General features: G+C 34.2%; 1 protein-coding gene across 1 annotated transcript in view; it reads left to right on the forward strand.

Moving 5' to 3' along the window:
• The window catches only part of LOC145256488 (DNA helicase MCM8-like), a 129,888-nt gene extending 110,703 nt beyond the window's left edge, over window positions 1-19,185 (forward strand). The window contains exons 26-29 of the mRNA XM_080115434.1: window positions 1,421-1,590; window positions 9,166-9,250; window positions 15,602-15,691; window positions 18,274-19,185. Coding sequence (XP_079971560.1) covers window positions 1,421-1,590; window positions 9,166-9,250; window positions 15,602-15,691; window positions 18,274-18,387 — 459 coding nt within the window. The 3' untranslated portion in view covers window positions 18,388-19,185. The remainder of the gene's footprint in view (window positions 1-1,420; window positions 1,591-9,165; window positions 9,251-15,601; window positions 15,692-18,273) is intronic.
• Window positions 19,186-20,428: the final 1,243 nt, after the last annotated feature.

The following is a 20,428-nucleotide window of genomic DNA, read 5'->3' on the forward strand; positions in this document are numbered from 1 at the left end:
AATTCGCGTTTTGCTACCAACCAATCAGAAACCAGAATTGCTTCATAAATATTAAACTTTTTCTGGAGCAATTTCACATGTTTTTTTCCGTCTCGACACGGTAAGAATATTTTGCTCTGTGGAACTGTCTACTGCAAACAAGTCACTTCTCAGGACTTGTGTGTAACAACGAACCATCGGAAACTGTTCTGTCTACTGCAAACCAGTCACCTCTCAAAACTTGTTTAGAACAACGAACCATCTGAAACTAAACATGGCTTACACTTCTAGAGCTATCATGATATTCCTAAGTTTTATGCATTCCCTAATTAGCTTAGTAGCCTCTGTCTATTGCTAATGGTTCTATGACCATGGCTTAATAATAATAAGGGGAAAAATGACAAAGATAAATGAAGTTAAGCAACGTTGAAGTCAATATCAGATGGGTGATTATTTGAGAATACCAGGTGCTTATTTGGGTGAATAACGCCGCCATGGCAAAAGTTAATACTGTCAAAATGGTGTCTGCAGTTGACAGATGATCCGAACCCTTAGTCAGTGGTGGCTGCAGAATAGTAAAAAAATTTTTGTTTGTTTTTTTTTACAAGGAAGTCACCATTTATCAAGGCCCAAGAGGCCACTCGAGGATAAGGATTAATGAATATAAGGTGGTAGTGTAGTAGTAGATTAATGGTGTAGATTGGGTAGAATTTTGATTGTTTAAGAGGACAGCGCAACAAGAACTTGTTTACATTGGACTTGAAGGCTACCATATTGTAGTCAGCCAGGAAAAAATGTTCCACAGGCAGGCAGTTCTAAGAAAGAAGTTTTATTCATGGAAGCTGTATTTAGGCAGAGATAGAAAATGGGGGAAATTTTTGATAGTGATTGTAGTAGTCAAGTGTTTTTTTTCTGAAAGTTTGGCGAGGTGGGACTGTAGATTGGAGCTCAGACGAACACTTGCCATGATTGTGGTTTCTTTACTATGAGGGTTAGTGTCTTAGAAAAAAAACCTGATAGAAATTATTGGCAGGGTTTCAGCACTGTACTTATCCCAGAAAAGCTGTAATAATACAGAACTAACTGGCCGAGATGCGACTTGAACTGAATGATGGGTTGAAAACTGTCAACTCGTTATTGTTTTTTTCTCTCTTTATCTTTTCATTTAATTGTGTCGTTTTAACAAGCAGTGATGTCCAAAAGATTTGTTAATAGATTTGTTTACTGGTATTTTTGTTCTAGACAGATTGTCACCTTGAGGAAGATGGCCTTCTGCCACATATTGATGTAGTGGAAGGAAAATAAATAAAAACATTTTTCATCTCATGAACAATCCCTAGAACTGCTTAAATATTTCCGAATCATTTCACATGCTGTGAAATACAAACAAAACGAAATGAATAGCAAAACTTTTAGCGTTTTGTTTTTATTTATTATTTAGAAATTCTATTTGGATTTGCGTCGTCAACATCAAACTCAAGACTCCACGCCCATCACAACGAGACAATTGGAATCGCTCATTCGTCTCACAGAAGCACGAGCCAGAGTGGAACTCAGGGAGGAAGCAAACAAGGAGGATGCAGAAGATGTGGTGGCCATTATGAAGTACAGGTAACAATAGTAGGGGCATACGCATACGCATAAATACATGTACACACACACATGTGCATACATACACACACACACATGCATAAATACATACACATAGATAAATACGTACACATACGCATATATACATATACATACACACACACACACACATACACAGACATGACAGAAAAAATATAAACACCCGTAGAAACAGTTTATTTCAATGAACATATAATTTATAGAACAAAAGAAAAAATAAATGGTCACAAATTTGATAACTAATACTTGGTTGACATTCCCTTTGCTGTTTTTAATGATAGGATGCTTCAAGGCATGGCATTGAATCAGTTGACGAGTATCATCTTGAAAAATTTCTTGCCATATTTGACCCAAAAATGCTAAAAGTTCAGATTTAGAAGATGGCTTCTTTTTCTTTTCGCGAAGGTTCCGGTCTAATATGCCCCAAAGATTTTCAATTGGGTTCATATCTGGGGATTGACTTGGCCATGGAAGTTTATCAAACCTATTTTGGCTCAACCAATGTTGTGTTGCCCTAGCAGCATGACAAGGAACTCCGTCTTCCATAAATAGGGAGTTAACTTGGTTCATTTTACCACTTGAGAATATTGGTAGGAGTCCTTCATGTAATATTGAAACATATTTAGCAGAATTGATGTTTCTTCCTTCACAGAGAAAATGACATTGGTCTAAAACAGGGGTTCTCAACCAGGGGTACACATGGATCCTAGGGGTCCATGGAATATTTCTGGGGGTCTACAGGCAAAACATAACAAAACTAATCATTATTGTTATAGTTATTGTCGAATACTTTATTTGCATTAAATTAGTTTTCATTTAAAAATAAAGCTTAATTATATAATATTTCTTTGATTATTAAAACCTCAAAATTTATATGAGTAAAAATAGAAGATTGTCTTATGACCAATAGTTATGAAGGAGTCCACCAAGATAAAAAAAAAAGGGAAAAGAGGTCTATGAGTAAAAAAAAGGTTGAGACCCACTGGTCTAAAGGGTTATAGGTCTCTCCACCATCTCATGAGCCTAATTTTTTCTGGATGTTGGCAGGATGAAGAAAAGGTTTCCTTCTCGCAGCTCTACCATAGTAGCCCAGCTTGTGAAGATACCTAACAGCTGTTCTGGGACTGATACCAGCTTGTGTTACAATGTCAGAGGCTTTGCACTGAGGGTCCTTTTCTAACATTTCTTTTCACAAGATGCAAGATTCTTTCAGAGGGCCCGGGGTGACCTGGATGAGGTTTTGTGCACTCTTTGTCCTCTCTGGTGAATTGTACGATTACTCTATTAACAGTAGAAAGGGGTATTGAAAGATTTCCTGATATTTTGCATTGACTAAAACCACCTTCATATTAATCCATGATTCGTTCTTACAGAAATTCAAATAGGTCCTTTGGTTGGTGGCTTCAGTGTTGTTAGATGCAATTTAAATGAGATACTCTAAGTTATGCCAGCACTATTCTTATCTTAAATATAAATTAGCATATAATTATCTTGGCAAAAATATTTATCTTAGTGTCTATTCTTTTCTGTCATGTTTGTGTATATACATACATACAGACACGCATGAAGTACAGGTAACAATAGCAAAGCACATACACACATACATGCATGCACACACATACACATACATGTATACATACATATGCACATGCATAAAGTACAGGTAACAATAGCAAAGTACATATACACACACATACACATACATGGACACATAAATATGCATAAAGTACAGGAAACAATAGTAAAGCACATATACATACACATACATGTACACATACATATGCACATGCATGAAGTACAGGTAACAATAGCAAAGCACATATACACACACATACACATACATGGACACATACATATGCACATACATAAAGTACAGGAAACAATAGCAAAGCACATATACACACACATACACATACATGGACACATACATATGCACATACATAAAGTACAGGAAACAATAGCAAAGCACATATACACACACATACACATACATGGACACATACATATGCACATACATAAAGTACAGGAAACAATAGCAAAGCACATATACACACACATACACATACATGGACACATACATATGCACATACATAAAGTACAGGTAACAATAGCAAAGCACATATACACACACATACATGTACACATACATATGCACATGCATAAAGTACAGGTAACAATAGCAAAGCATACATGCACGCACACACATACATGTATACATACATATGCACATGCATGAAGTACAGGTAACAATAGCAAAGCACATATACACATACACATACTTTTTGTTGATGTCAATAAAGTTGGTATATTATGTTCCAATAAACTTTGTTGTTTCTTTTGGTGATGCTTAGTTATACGATGATACCAATAATTTTCATGATTCTGATACAATTAACAATTCTTTTCGTGAAGGTTCCGGTCTAATATGCCCCAAAGATTTTCAATTGGGTTCATATCTGGGGATTGACTTGGCCATGGAAGTTTATCAAACCTATTTTGGCTCAACCAATGTTGTGTTGCCCTAGCAGCATGACAAGGAACTCCGTCTTCCATAATTAGGGAGTTAACTTGGTTCATTTTACCACTTGAGAATATTGGTAGGAGTCCTTCATGTAATATTGAAACATATTTAGCAGAATTGAAGTTTCTTCCTTCACAGAGAAAATGACATTGGTCTAAAACAGGGGTTCTCAACCAGGGGTACACATGGATCCAGCTTGTGAAGATACCTAACAGCTGTTCTGGGACTGATACCAGCTTGTGTTACAATGTCAGAGGCTTTGCACTGAGGGTCCTTTTCTAACATTTCTTTTCACAAGATGCAAGATTCTTTCAGAGGGCCCGGGGTGACCTGGATGAGGTTTTGTGCACTCTTTGTCCTCTCTGGTGAATTGTACGATTACTCTATTAACAGTAGAAAGGGGTATTGAAAGATTTCCTGATATTTTGCATTGACTAAAACCACCTTCATATTAATCCATGATTCGTTCTTACAGAAATTCAAATAGGTCCTTTGGTTGGTGGCTTCAGTGTTGTTAGATGCAATTTAAATGAGATACTCTAAGTTATGCCAGCACTATTCTTATCTTAAATATAAATTAGCATATAATTATCTTGGCAAAAATATTTATCTTAGTGTCTATTCTTTTCTGTCATGTTTGTGTATATACATACATACAGACACGCATGAAGTACAGGTAACAATAGCAAAGCACATACACACATACATGCATGCACACACATACACATACATGTATACATACATATGCACATGCATAAAGTACAGGTAACAATAGCAAAGTACATATACACACACATACACATACATGGACACATAAATATGCATAAAGTACAGGAAACAATAGTAAAGCACATATACATACACATACATGTACACATACATATGCACATGCATGAAGTACAGGTAACAATAGCAAAGCACATATACACACACATACACATACATGGACACATACATATGCACATACATAAAGTACAGGAAACAATAGCAAAGCACATATACACACACATACACATACATGGACACATACATATGCACATACATAAAGTACAGGAAACAATAGCAAAGCACATATACACACACATACACATACATGGACACATACATATGCACATACATAAAGTACAGGAAACAATAGCAAAGCACATATACACACACATACACATACATGGACACATACATATGCACATACATAAAGTACAGGTAACAATAGCAAAGCACATATACACACACATACATGTACACATACATATGCACATGCATAAAGTACAGGTAACAATAGCAAAGCATACATGCACGCACACACATACATGTATACATACATATGCACATGCATGAAGTACAGGTAACAATAGCAAAGCACATATACACATACACATACTTTTTGTTGATGTCAATAAAGTTGGTATATTATGTTCCAATAAACTTTGTTGTTTCTTTTGGTGATGCTTAGTTATACGATGATACCAATAATTTTCATGATTCTGATACAATTAACAATTCGGATTTTTTATAAATCTCTAAATATTTAAATATAAAATCGTTATTTTGTCCCGATTACTATAAAAACGCATTGAATGTGCATATTTTTTTTTTCAAACATAAAAATATGTTGGGGGTGATCTATAGATTTTAATTTTACTGGAAATTTAAAATCAATGAATATTTATTATTTTATTATTACTACAAGATTTACTTTAATTTGCTTGAAACAAAATCAAAAAAGATAATTTAAGTATCGTTTTTGCCATCAGAAATTAGACATAAAATTTTCTGATACCCCCCCCCAAAAAAAAAATTTTCAATTTTTCCAATTCCTGATTTCAATTGATTATCCTATTATTGCCCCTTTTTCTGTACAATAACATAGCAACAGCTTATACACATTCGCATGAATTAATTTATTTGCAAGTCCACACACATACGGATAAAATAAAACAATACTCCTCTTGGTCTTTTGAACTCTTCCTATAATATATGAAAGAAAAATTTAAAGAAGGAAATACAATACAAAACTGTAATGGATCCACATTGTTCGTGTTTATCCGTTACACCTCTGCATTGTATTGCCTTCTTTAAATTATTCCCATTTTATATACACATTAAACAATGCTTGAAGCAAACTACATTAACCTCTCTTTACTTTTTGTTGTTTGTTGTTCTATTAAAATGTAAATAAAGTTGATACAGCTTTTTCTTTTTTTATGGAAATCGTTCCAGAATAGGCATGAAGTCACTTCTTTTTCTTTTTTTTTTAATTACATTTTCACCCCAAACAAGGCACGTTGGTGTAGGGGGCTACTATCAGGGGCAGAAACTGCTGGGGCACTATGTTGGGATTTGGGCAGCAAGATGTCGGTTCACGTTACACTTGAACTTCTGCATGTCAGTACAGTTGGGGAAGCAGGGACCTGGAGTGGAATTCCAGAGTCTAGCGGTTCTGGGGAAGAAATTACAGGAATAGAAAGATCTTTTACATCTATGGATCTCTACTGTGTGGGGGTGGGATTTAGCTGCCTGTCGGGTTTGTCAAGGGTGTCTACGTCGTAGGGGCACAAGTGTCTGCAGTTCGCCAGAGCATTCACAATTAAAATACTTGTAGAACAGGCAGAGGGATGCAACATTTCATCGATGGGACAGAGCCTGAAGCTTAGATGCCAGTTCAGGGCCTATCAGATTGGCGACTCTCTTTTGAACCTTGTCTAGGAGCGAGAGACTAGCAGCAGATGCACCAGCCCAAATGTGACAGCAATACTCCATACATGAGCGAATGGTGGCCTTATAGAGGTACAGGATACTTTCGGGTGTTAGTAGTTTTCAAGCACGGTAGAGAGAGCCTACCTTCTTCGCAGCGGCCCTGGCAATGCCTTCAATGTAATTGTTCCAACTCATGTTTCCTGTGAATGTTAGGCTAAGCAGTTTGAAAGATGTACTCTTAGATAAAGAGTCACTGGCCATTGCTATTGGTGGCAGAGAAGGTTTCTTGTAATTATTGAAGGAAACCAGTTTAGTTTTGGCAGCATTGAATGTGACCATCCATTTTTGTCCCCATTTCACTACAGATTGAAGGTCATCCTCTAGTGTTTCTGCCATTTCTTTAGATATGTGTTCATTTGTTTTCCTGTCATGCCTGTTATAGAGTGTGGTGTCATCAGAATATATACCCATCTCAGAGGCAGTTTTGTCGGGGAAGTCATTAATGAATATTAGGAACAATAGAGGTCCAAGGATAGACCCCTGAGGCACTCCTGCATTTATATCATATTGTTTAGATGCACGACCGTCGAGGACAACCTGGATTTTTCTCTTATCCAAGAAGGATTTAATTATGTTAAGTATTCTACCAGTGATACTGTATGATCTAATTTTCCTGAGGAGACCTCATGCCATATCCTGTCAAAAGCCTTAGATATATCTAGAGCTACTGCTCTGCCTTCCCCCACTTTGTCCAGTGAATGGTATATACGTTCAGAGATTACAGTGAGGATGTCTGCTGTGGAACGGGCTTGTCTAAATCCATATTGTTTGTCAGTCAGAAGTTTAGCATCTGTAAGGTGACGGACTAGAGCATGGTTAATTATGGTCTCTAATATTTTGGCAAAAAGTGGGAGGAGGCTAATGGGGCGATAATTTGATAGGTCAGTTCTTTCACCAGACTTCTTGAATACTGGTACCACAGAAGCAGTTTTCCAACAGCTCGGAAAGCAAGATTCATTAAGGCATTTGTTGTAGAGTTTGGAGAGACCTGGAGCTACTTTGGCTGAGCACTTTTTTAATAGCACAGCTGGGATGAGATCGGGTTCACATGCTTTTTAAGTGTTAAGGTTTTTTATGATGGCATGCACCTGAGCAGGGGTGATTTTTAGATCGTCTAGCGTGGCGTCTGTCCGCAAAGGAAAGTCAGGCAGGGAGTGGTTGGAAGGGTCCAGTGTGGAGTTTGAGGCAAACCGGCTGGCAAGCATATTAGCCTTGTCAGTTGCTGAGCAAACAACCTCGTGATTGTTGGTTAGTGGGGGAATTGTTGATTGCCCATTATTTACTACACTGTTGTAGATTTTCCAGAAGTCACGAGTTCCTAATTTTTGTGCTTCAATGCGTTTTTTAGTGGTTTCAGTAAATTCTCTCTTAGCTGTCGCTATTTCTTTCTTAACGTTACTTCTAGCTTCTATATACTTCTGTTTGTTTGAACTGGACTTATGTCGGTTAAATCTGCGGTATGCATGCTGCCTTTGAGCAATGGCAGTTGCGCAAGTAGAAGTAAACCATTGGGGAGAGTGGGGCTTGCTATATAATTTCCGCATGGGAACATGTGCTTCAACTGCTGTTTTGAACCATTCAGTAGTCTCATTTGCGCACTGTTCAGCAGGAAGAGAAAAAATATTTCCCCATGGGGCATCTCTGATAAGATCTCTGATGGCTTCCCAGTCAGCCTTTTTATAATATCTTGTTGTTTTGAGCACTGGCTCTTCAGTTTTGGGTCTAGAGTTTAGAGTGATTTCGACCATTATCACATCATGATCAGCATTCGCGAGTGGGCTGTCAGCATTTGTTATACAGTCATCGGGAACTGTGGTAAGAATCAGATCTAGAAGTGATGTTGTTCTTGCTAGTCAGGGAAACAGGTTGGAAATGTAACCATTTGTGATAGGGAGTGAGGTATAGCAAAGCTATGTGTTGTGCTGCCCGCTGCATCTGTGTAAATAGAGAATCCAAGCCAGACTTGATGTAAAGAGCTAGAAAAACAAAAATACTACTTCAAGATCAAAAATTTGCCATTGATAAGTGTTAGATGGAATAGATTCTGACTTGGAAAGCAGCAATTTTCCCTCTTTGTCAGAAACGTTGCTCCTGGAATATGAGGCCTAAAGAACAAGATAAAAGTAAGCAAGAGTTATGCAGCTGCCGAAAGTAAACCCAGATCCATTTTCTTTATGTATGGATAGACTCTGTTTTTTTTTTTTTTTGCTTTTTTTTTTATAATACCTCTTGTGGTCGATAATATTTTAATTTTGATTGCTTGTCTTCTCCTTCTGCAGCATGAAAGAAACGTATTCCGATGAATTTGGTTTGCTTGATTTCCGACGTTCACAGCACGGCTCCGGAATGAGCGGTCGATCAGGGGTTTGTAAAATAGATTATTATTTTATTAACTAAAACTGAAGCCAAAAAAATATGTCATTTTAAATTCATTTCAATTTCTCTCACTAACAATGGTCTCCATACGTACATTTAAATTAAAGTTAAACACACAATAATAAAAAGGATTGTTTAGGAAATATATCATATGGAACTTCTGTTTGACCACACTGACACAAGTAAGAATATAATATAATGTAGTCTATATATATATATATATATATAAAGGGTCCTTGTCTGTCTGTCTGAGGAATGGTCTCTACTAAACTACTTTGTCAATTTTTGATCTACAAAATTCAAACTTGATATATTGAACTCTACCAAACTCCTCCACCAATTTTGGGTATAAACACTTGAAATTTGAGATGTAGGTTCCTTGGACATGAATCTAACTTAATGACTTGATTTGAGCCCAAAACAATAAATGTAAGGGGTCATAATAGGGGTCAAAGTTAAAAAAAAATTGACCTTTGCGGTCTCTACCAAATTACTCAGACAATTTCTGGTCTAAACATTTGAAATTTTACATAAAGGGTATTCAGAGATGGGGCAAGCTTTTCAATCGGTTTGGGTCGAAAATTTGAGCTACAAATATATAAATCCATGTATGTTTGCATGTCTGCCTAAAACTTTCGACAGAGGCGACGGATTTTCACAAGATCAGTATCGTTTTGAAGCTCGACCCCTCAGACGACAAATACCGAAAAATTGGCTAAAAACATTAATTTCTTCACCTTCAACTGGGCAGTGTTCTACAGGGGATGGGGGGGTCGCTTTTTTCGCTGATATTTTTGAGTCATCCTCTCCTTTTCGATTGTCTAGCCTTAATTTAAACCTACGTCACTTCCGGTTTGGCGGTAGTTGTAACAGCAAAGACGTCACGTTTTTTTCACATTCTTTTCTTCCTTCACGGTACAAGTTCGAGCCTGCCTTCCTACTACCACTTTTTTTGTTTTTTTTGCTCAACACACACCTCCAAACACCCAGGCAACGCGGGGCACCCATGCTAGTATATATATAATAGTATAATATATATATATATATATATATAAAAATTTTTCCCAACTCTCACTCTCTCTAAGGATATTTTTTCATAATGAAAAAAAAAAACAGTTTGCTACACTAACTCCTCCTTATTTATATCTTCAATTTTGTTGTTTTTTTTGTTTTTTTTTGTGGAAAGGCCATTTAAACAAACTGAGCCACAGCAACATATGGTCGGGACAGCTAGTAATCAATAAAGTATAGGTTCTCTCATAATAAACATGAAATCTGCATTAATTAAAATATCATAGTTAAGCATACTTTATGACCGGGCAATGCCGAGTGGCCTGCTAGTATAAAATAAATATCCTACCCACAGAATTTCATTCAACAGTTTTATTGAAAATTAATGACCCATGGATGGTTGATCAAACATAATATGGTTGGATTGCTGAAAGAATTGTGAATTTATTATCGATTCCATGGATGGCACTTGTTTGGGGGGAGGGGGGGATCACCCTGTATTGCCAATAAATCTTAACAGAAAAGTTATTTTCTGAATTGGAGAAATGCTGAATGAATCCAGATAAATGACAAATGTAAAAAAGTAGCGAAAAGTTCAAGAACAAAGTTTGTGTAAATTTCAGCAAGTATATATGTACCTATTTACTATGCCTCCTCACGGGACAGAGTTAGACACCAGGGTCGTTTTTTAACGTGGAGAAAAGGTACAAAAATAAAAATTGTCTCAGTCGTGAAGGACTGCTCCTCCACCGAAAGAGAACAAGAAATGGAAGTGCAGCATCTGAAGAACAGATGGTATTTATTTGCTCCCCCACCGAGCAAATTAGGCACAAGGCCGATTTTTAATGTGAGGAGTGAAGGGAGGGGGAAGGGAAAAAAGGGACCAGCTCCCGAGAGGCGGGAATTGGGAGCTGGTTAATGGTCAGGCATGTGGGGTTGCCCCCACATCTGGTCTTTGCTAGTCATAGCTAGTCATAGCTTGCAGCATCTGAACAACAGATACTACACTTTGATCTTGACCAAAAGGCCAAGATGTATGTATAAACACAAAAATATATATGTATATATAAACAGCAAGTACATATGTATGTATAAACACAAAATATATATGTATACTTAACATTTTGCCTGCAAAAAACAGGCAAAAGTTATAGCCTGTTGACTAAGAATAAGTACTTTATGCCAAATTGATGATTATGATTAAATTTGGGCTCATTTTTGTATTAAATACGAATCCCTATTAATCTCTATGTATTGAACGGATACCATATCACTTAGTTCACCGCACCTTATCATAAGAAAAGTTCATACAAGATTTTAATCAGATCGGCCAAGTAATTTCTGAGAAAAAGTGGAACAGACAGACAAAAAGACTTATATATATATGTGCACAGATCATCAAATAATGATTAGATCATTCTGACAGACATTAAAAAGCATTTAAAAAATAAATGTTTAAATGTCAACAGTATTTCTCGTGGTTAACGGTAGCCAAATGGATTAGGTCATTGCTAAAGAAGCCAGAGATGGCTTCTGTTGCGGGGTTCAAATTTCCCAACCAGCATTAATCGTAACATCCTGCACTGATGATTCCTGAAAGGATGAAACACTAGTGTCTGTAGGTATTTAATAATTATTATAGGAAATAATTTATAGTAATATATATATATATATATATATATATATATATGTGTGTGTGTATAAAAAATATAAAAATACCAGCGGTGGTTGACGTTATGTTTTGAGAAAAATAGAAAAACCAAATAAAATTATTAAAATAATCAACGTTTCGTCCTTATTTCAGAGGACATCTTCAGGATATTGAAGTAAAAATGCAAGAAAAGAAAAAGTCATAGATCATACGAAAAAGAGAACAGTTTTTGAATCCTACCCATGTTGCGAAGGACAAACATATGTGTGCGTATGGGAAGGTTGGGTTGTTCAATGTCTATATATACACTTTTAAAAATGCGTTAAATAAATATGTACATTTTCTTTTTTTTTTTTTTTTTTCCTCCTGTAAACTTATTCATTTTGTTGAAATATTTAAGAAAAAACGGTTAGCCAGGATCTGTTTTGATATTTTGTTCTTTGATTGTTATTTTCCCTATGCTAGGGGCTAAATGGTAGAAGCCTTTTCTTTGCGTAATAGTATTAGTATTTAATATTAGTGCTGATTCTAAAAGTCTTCTTTTAGCTCTATCTATCAACTATTTAATAATTTTCGCATGATCTAAATTAAACGAGTGATCGTGTTCTGCACAATGGCAAAAGAGTACATTTAGGGCATTACCATTCCTTATATCTCTTCTGTGTTCGTAAAGTCTTAATTTCAATTTTCGCTGTGTTTCACCTATGTACGCTTGTTGACAGTTGTTACATGGGATGGAATATATACCGGCGTCGGATGTGAGGGTTTTGCAAGAGTGCTTGGTAGTTTTTAATGTCTGTTTTATTGTTGTCGAAGTTGTTTGTATCAAGTGAAAACCAAGTCTATTAAGAGTGTCGTAGATTTTTGTATTTTGGTGTGGGTGGGAATGAAAAGATGTCTGTTTAATAGTGAGGTATTTGTTTTATTTTTCTGTGTGTTTATGTTATAGTGTATTTTCGTAGCTTTTTTCTTTGCGTAAGAAATGAAATAGGATGGGTACTGTAGTTTTCTTAAAACATTCGTAATATATTGAAATTCATCATTAAGATATTGGGGACTGCATATTCTAAAGGCACGCAAGAAAAAACCAATAATCATGCCAGTTTTTATTTTATCATTGTGGTGCAAGTAGTAATTAATAGAATCGTTTTTGTGTGTGGTCTTTCTATGTACTTTGAAACTCAGATCGGTTTCTGATCTGATGAGGAGTATGTCTAGAAAAATAGGGGCTTCTACCATTTAGCCCCTAGCATAGGGAAAATAATAATCAAAGAACTAAATATCAAAACAGATCCTGGCTAATCGTTTTTCCTTAAATATTTCAACAAAATGAATAAGTTTACAGGAGGAAAAAAAAAACAAAAGAAAAAAAAATGTACATATTTATTTTAACGCAGTTTTAAAAGTGTATATATAGACATCGAACAACCCAACCTTCCCATACGCACACATATGTTTGTCCTTCCCGACATGGGTAGGATTCAAAAACTGTTCTCTTTTTCGTACGATCTATGACTTTTTCTTTTCTTGCATTTTTACTTCAATATCCTGCAGATATCCTCTGAAATAAGGACGAAACGTTGATTATTTTAATAATTTCATTCGGTTTTTCTATTTTTTCTCAAAACATATATATATGAAATTTTTAGTAAAATGAAAAGCGTTGTGTCACTTTGAAAGTGTCGGCATGACGGTAAAGCCTGAAGTTTTTCTCATCTTATTTTTTTAGTTATTTTAAGATTTCGAGCAGTTTTTATTTTGTAAAAATACATAGCCACATGCAAACACACAAACTCATAAGAAATATAATATAGGATATAAAAATACATAAAAATTTATATGTATATATAAACACGTGTCGTGTCTTATTACAAAAAAAAGCTAATTTAAACTTTATTGTTAAATTGCTTTTTATAACAAAATGAATCCTACCACTTTATAAGTGTCTATAAATTTGCAATAGTCACGTTTACAAAATGAGCAGGGCTACCTGACATTGCCTAGGCTCCTAATAATCGTCAATTATTTAGATTATAAAAAAGATATGTAAGTTATGAATGTTTATCTTTTTTTAGGACGAAGTAAAAGGGAAATATAGTTTTTATATAAAACTAGCGGTGGGTACCTGACGTTGCCCAGGTGTTTGTAGATGTGTGTGTTTTTGGGTAAATGGAAAGAAAAATCGTTGGTCGGGTGTCCCGGGTGTTTGTTTTAAAAAAAACCCGAAGCCTTGACGCGCAGTTTGAAGATAATAGTATGAAAAAAAAACGTGCGACATTTAACGGCAGGTACCCATTTTTGATAAGTTAATGACGTTAACTTTGAGTGCGGGGACAGTGTTTTATTTACCAAGAGTCTGTTCGCTTCTTTTTTTTATATGAAAAAGCTTAATGCGCATGCGGTGATCGAAAATTGTTGAATATTTATCTTTTCAAAGTTGGGCAAATTAAATAGACAGGCGATCCCGGTTGTTAACTCGTAGATATTATGATTTAGGCGCAATATAAAAAGTTTTAAGAAGTTGTGAGGCGACCGATCGGTTCTCGGAAAAAAGCCTTTCTTAGACATACACGAAAACGCACACACACACACACACACACACACACAAACATTTTCGCTTTTATATTTATACTTGCGGGGGTACCCGGCGTTGCCCGGGTGTTTGGAGGTGTGTGTTGGTGGGGTGGAGGGGGTGAGGGTAGATTAAAACAACCCTGTTAAAAAAAAAAAAAACGTTGGCTGGTTGTTTGGAGGTGTAAAAGAAAAAAAATAGTTTTAGTATAAAGGTAGGCTTGAACCCCGAACGTTTGACGTGGAGGTGGAAAAGAAATGGAAAAAAAAAACCCTGCGACCTAACCATCTCGACCACGGGAACAGATGAATTGATAAGCGTGTTAAGTTGACGTTTATAAACCGAAATTAGCAGGTGCGACAACGTCAAGTTGCGGAAGCCAGTTTCTGTTTTCCCCGCTACGCGGCGATCAAACAATTAAAAAAAAACACAAAAAAAAAAACTAACGTAAGGCAAGCGAACAATGAAAACAGAAAAACGAACACGTGAAAAATGGCTTAAATAAGCCTGTTTCGATATTAAAATTTAAAAAATCGGGTGTTTTTGGGTGTCGATAAGAATAAGCAAAGTAAAAAAAAAAAAGCAGAAAAACGAACGTTACGTGAAAAATGGCTTAGATAACACTGGTTTAATATTTAAATTTAAAACCAAAAAACATCTCACACCACGATTTGAACCCAAAACGTTTCAATAATGAATGAAGGTCTTAACCAACTGAGCTAACGCGACGTACATGAAATTTATTTGGTTTTTCAACTATTTAAAGTAAATCAGGTCACGACGTCATCTGACGCATGCGTAGAATCGGTCATTGTCACGAGAGGACCGTTTTTGTTCGAGGTGAAAAAGTTAACATTTTTGGCCAATTTTTTGATATTTTTCGAGCAAAGGATGGAGCTTCGATGTGATATCGAGTTTGTGAATTTTCGTCGCGTCTGTCGAAAGGTTTTAGCAGACATCCAAACATACACACATGCATACATACATACATTTTCGCTTTTATATATAGAGATATTAACAAATTTTATGAAAAGATTAAAAATGGATAAATTTCTGATTTTTATTTAACAATTTTGCAAACGGAACTTTTTTTTTTTCATTGTAGCCAAAGAAATTCATTGGTGTATTACAACGCAGAGCTGAGCAAACGTACAATTCACTGTTTACTGTTCAAGAAATGAAGCAATTAGCTCAGGTAAGTAATTGGGGTTTTACTGCAGTCTGAATATATATATATATATATATATATATATATATATATATATATATATATATATAAAACAAAAAGCTATAGCAAACATCTAAATGACTACTTTAAACACAGTTCCTGATTTCAAAAAAAGAAAAACTAAAAGATTCATCTGCCTTACTTTTAATGCTAGGTTTATTTATGGTGTCTTTTAAATTCAATAAAAATCCTCCTAAATTTGCTGATGAGGAGACCGTGCTTACCAAAAAAACTATATATAATTGTTCTACATAACTTCATGTATGCCACAATAAAAAGCACGGATTTCCGAAACGATCGTACAGATAATTGATTTTGTTGTTGTTCCTTCTTATGAAACTGATTTTTGATTTGATTAAAATTTGATTTTTAAATTTAAAAAATTTTTTTAAATTTTTAAATTATAAATCACATTATTTAATATTGAATTAGCTCTAGGACATTTAACTATCGAGCTTATTATATATCTAAATTACAACGAGCACTTTCTATTTCCTATATTTTAATTAAACTAGTAATTTCACTGTTACATTAAAATACACTTAGCTCTTTAGACTATTGTTCTAATCTCCTTTAAATTTATATATATATATATATATATTTACTCCAGTTGAAGTTCTCAGTAATCAAGGGACCACTTCAGTTGAATTTCACTGAAATCGAGGGGCTAACACTTGATCTCTATATGAGATATTCGAATATTTCATTAAAGTTCGCCTTAACCTCTGAAACAATGAGTTAGTAAAAAAATTAGAAATATAATTTTCCTCTTCTCCGTTGACCATTTAAATAAGCCGTAGTATACTTTTCTTGTGGTCTCTTAGTCTTATTGGATTCTGGGACAAGAATTTATCTGGTCTAGTGGAGTATCCAGGTTCGTGATGTTACTTGAAATAACATCACTTGGGAGAAGGTGAACCATTCCTTATAAAAACTAGTACGGGTTAGCCATACCAAGGAGATCTTATTTGGGCCGTGAGTACTATGTGATTTTGAATATTTAGTCAGGGTTTACTTGTAGAAAAAAATTATCCTCATGTCAGGTTTTCCTGACAAACCCCTGTAGAGAAAGACATTCGCGGATAGTGCCCAGTAGACATTCAAGTTCTCTCTGTATATATGTGTATGTATGTATGTCTATGTATATATATATATAAGCATATTGTATTGTCGTCTAGCTAGTACATATATATATATATATATTTATATATATATATATTAAATTAATGAAAACAAAGGGATGTAGTGTTTATCTGATATACGCAATGGTAAACTTCAAACTAATATAGCAACATTATTTATATATAAAAAATTTAATCCCAACCAAATAAAAAAGCTCAATATACAATAGAAAGAAGCGATTATTATAAGAGAAAGAAAATTAAAACTGTAAGTTGAACTTTACAATCAGAATTTTGATTGTAAACTTCAACTTAGTTTTAATTTTCTTTCTGTTATATATATACACACACCTATATATGTATTAGCTAGACAGCCATACCATATGCTTAAACATTATGCTTTAATTGATGTAGATTGCGTATGTATGATTATAGAATCAATCCTTTATCAAATATTATATATTATGAGAAATAATTTGCCCGGTGAACTAATTCGCAAAAGAAATAAAAATAATAATAATAATTTTGTTCATCAAATTCCGTCTGTGTTTGTTTACAATATCACGTCAGCTGATGTTTGGGCTTGACGATAAATGCTCTGGAAAAGTCACTTCTGATTAATGTTTAGTTTAAAAATATGCAAAGAAGAAAAAAAAATGATTTGCGGCGATTTTAAATGGTACCTCTTCTTTTAGCGTAAATTGAATTCATTAATAAGAAAAAATTAAAATCAGTCCATAATCGAATGTTCTACCATTGAGCTATACCTCCAGATGTCAATAATTCTGGGGGTTTTTTTGAAGAAGAAATAATTTGTAAAGATTTTATTATCTCCCTTGCCGGTGTAACATATAAAAATTCCCTTTTAAAAATTCTTCTTTTTTATCTATAAAAAAAAAAACTTTTTAGGATTAGATTTTTTTAATTTTCAAATCTTATCGGATGAATATCTGTACAAAACATCTAAGAACACTGCTAGACATATAAATTACCTTTGTGTGAAATTTGCAGAGTATAAGCTCAGCCATTTGGGAAGGTTTGTGTATAAGGAAGGAAGGAACTCGCGCTCACACACGTACAAAGTGACTTTTATATAATAGTAGATATATTTGTGTGTATGTATATATATATATATATATATATATATATAGTAATTTATAAAATATATATGGCGATTAAGCTACACTGAATATTCTGCGTTTCATCCACTGTAGGATTCGTCAGGCTTATTTGATATATATCAAATTTTTTTAAAAACTTGAATTATGTCTGGGGAAGGCCATACAAAAGGCTTGAAAAGTCCTTGAAAATGGACATTGAAAATCTGTATGAACCCTGGAGACAGAGATTAGAGTTTGGCCATCACGACTTTTTTTTGATTCTTCTGACCATCATGAGATTAATATTGACGTTTGATTTTTCTTGCAGGAGGTTGGCATTCCAACAATGAACTTTGAGAATTTCCTCAGTTCACTGAATAACCAAGGTTATTTACTGAAAAAAGGACCGAAAGTCTATCAACTTCAGACCGTAGATTACTGATACGATCACTTGCACATTTGAAGGCAGCTGATTCAGAATTTGATTTTATCAGTTTGTGCTGATATCCTCATCTTAGTTGTATTTCTTGATTTTATTTTTAGATGACGATTGATAATTTCTATTATTTGGACTACTATTCTCATCTTGATTGTTATTCGCACAACATTTCAGTCGATGTAACCTCTGACCTGAGACTGAAGATAGAATGCAATTCTTTCTTTGATCATTCATTCGGAAGTGTTTCTGAATTTTTGAGATGAGGATTGATAATTTATACCATTTGGATTTATTCGGACTACTGTTCTTATCTTGAATGTTATTTTTATGACATTTTGGTTGATATAATCATCCAACCTTCTTCAAATGGTTCTTGACGAACTTGGAATTCCATATGGAATTTTGAACAAAGCCTTTTATTTAATCCACAGGGTAGATTGCTCTTGTTCCATCAACTATGAACGAGAAAAATCTTAATTCATAATTGTATTCTTAGTATTGCCTGTACTGGGAATTGAACCTTCAACCTCTAGAGGACGGTCACTTAGAATTGATCATTGCTTAGCACTTTTATCCATGGCGCAATGTGTCCATACAGGAAGATTCCTAAGTTCGATGAGATGTTCCTGAAGAAGGTTAGAGGTTACATTGGCCGAAACATTGTGAGTTCGAATAAGCGAAATTATTATAAATGTTATTTGTGCATGTGAAGATTATTTGGAGTTGATTTTTTTTTTTCTTTTTTTTTTTATATATTTGTTAAAAATGAATAAATTTTATATTTTTGGAAACATTTTAAAATGACTTATTTTATTTTGTTAATTTTTTAAAACTTATTGTATTTTCAATGTCTGAATGTAAAACCTGGCTGGTGCAAGCAGTCAATGAACAACTTAGGACCTGGACAACAACCACCAGAGAGGATTGAGCTCTCAGGCCCACAAGTGGTCAGCTATCAATTTATAGATCATGCTAAAATAATAACATTATTATTTAGAAAGTAATTTTTAACATAGTGATGAGGTGGGGTGGGGGTGGGGGGCTTCTTAACTGCTCTGTTTTCTCACCTAACAAATTAATAAAAAAAAAAAAAGGGTGCTTACTCAGATTGGCACTTACGGTTATAAACAAAAAAGAAGAAAAACTTTTACCGTGTACCTTTGTCATGCAATAAAGATGGTGTATTCCAAAAATCACATAAATTGATGAAGTAATTTTTTTTTGTATTTTCGAAAAACAAATTTGCTATTTTTTATGAATAAGTGAAGGCCAGAGCCATTTATTCTTCAAATTTTGTTTTTAACTTAAATAAAATGACCGTTCTCCTAATTTGAAAATTTTATTTTATTTTATAAAAAAAAATACATGTTGTGCTAATAAATTATTGTTTGGTTTTAAATGTTATTTTTTGGTTGTCTTTCCAACATCCCCCCCCCCAAAAAAAAAATTTGAAATGAAAATCGGTTGTCTGCCCTTGATTTTACTATTGCCTCTGTGTTTTTATCTTTCATCGACACAGTATAAAATTTGATTTCCTTGAATTATTAAAAATAAACTACTTGATCAAATTACATATTTTTTAAAAAATATTTCATCTTTGTTCTATGATTGGTACGTACATCATAAAGACTTTTCTGTATTTTCTTTATTTTTTAATCACTGCCATTAGTGGCAATCTGAATAAACAGCAACAAATTATTATCATTAATTTTAAATAAAAAATATTTAAATATTTTAAAAATATTTTTTACGTACACAAAAGTTCTCCATGAATACATGTTTCTAGGTACATTTGCACGTAAAAAAAAAGAAATAATAATAATCACAAAAAATATGTCCTCAAAAAAAAAGAAATAATAATAATAATAATCACAAAAAATGTCCTCAAAAAATGTAACTCCCTCACTGTTCAGGCAAGTGAAACAATTAAAATACAACAGAGACGCTAATAAAAAATTATTAAATAAAACCCATTAAATCTTACATTTAAAAATGATAAAATCGTGCATAAAAATTTGACAGGATGTTGTAACTCAGTGGTAAA

The sequence above is a fragment of the Euprymna scolopes genome, chromosome 32 (genome assembly GCF_053919585.1).
Source record: "Euprymna scolopes isolate OS-2025 chromosome 32, ASM5391958v1, whole genome shotgun sequence".
In the NCBI taxonomy this organism is placed as follows: domain Eukaryota; kingdom Metazoa; phylum Mollusca; class Cephalopoda; order Sepiida; family Sepiolidae; genus Euprymna; species Euprymna scolopes.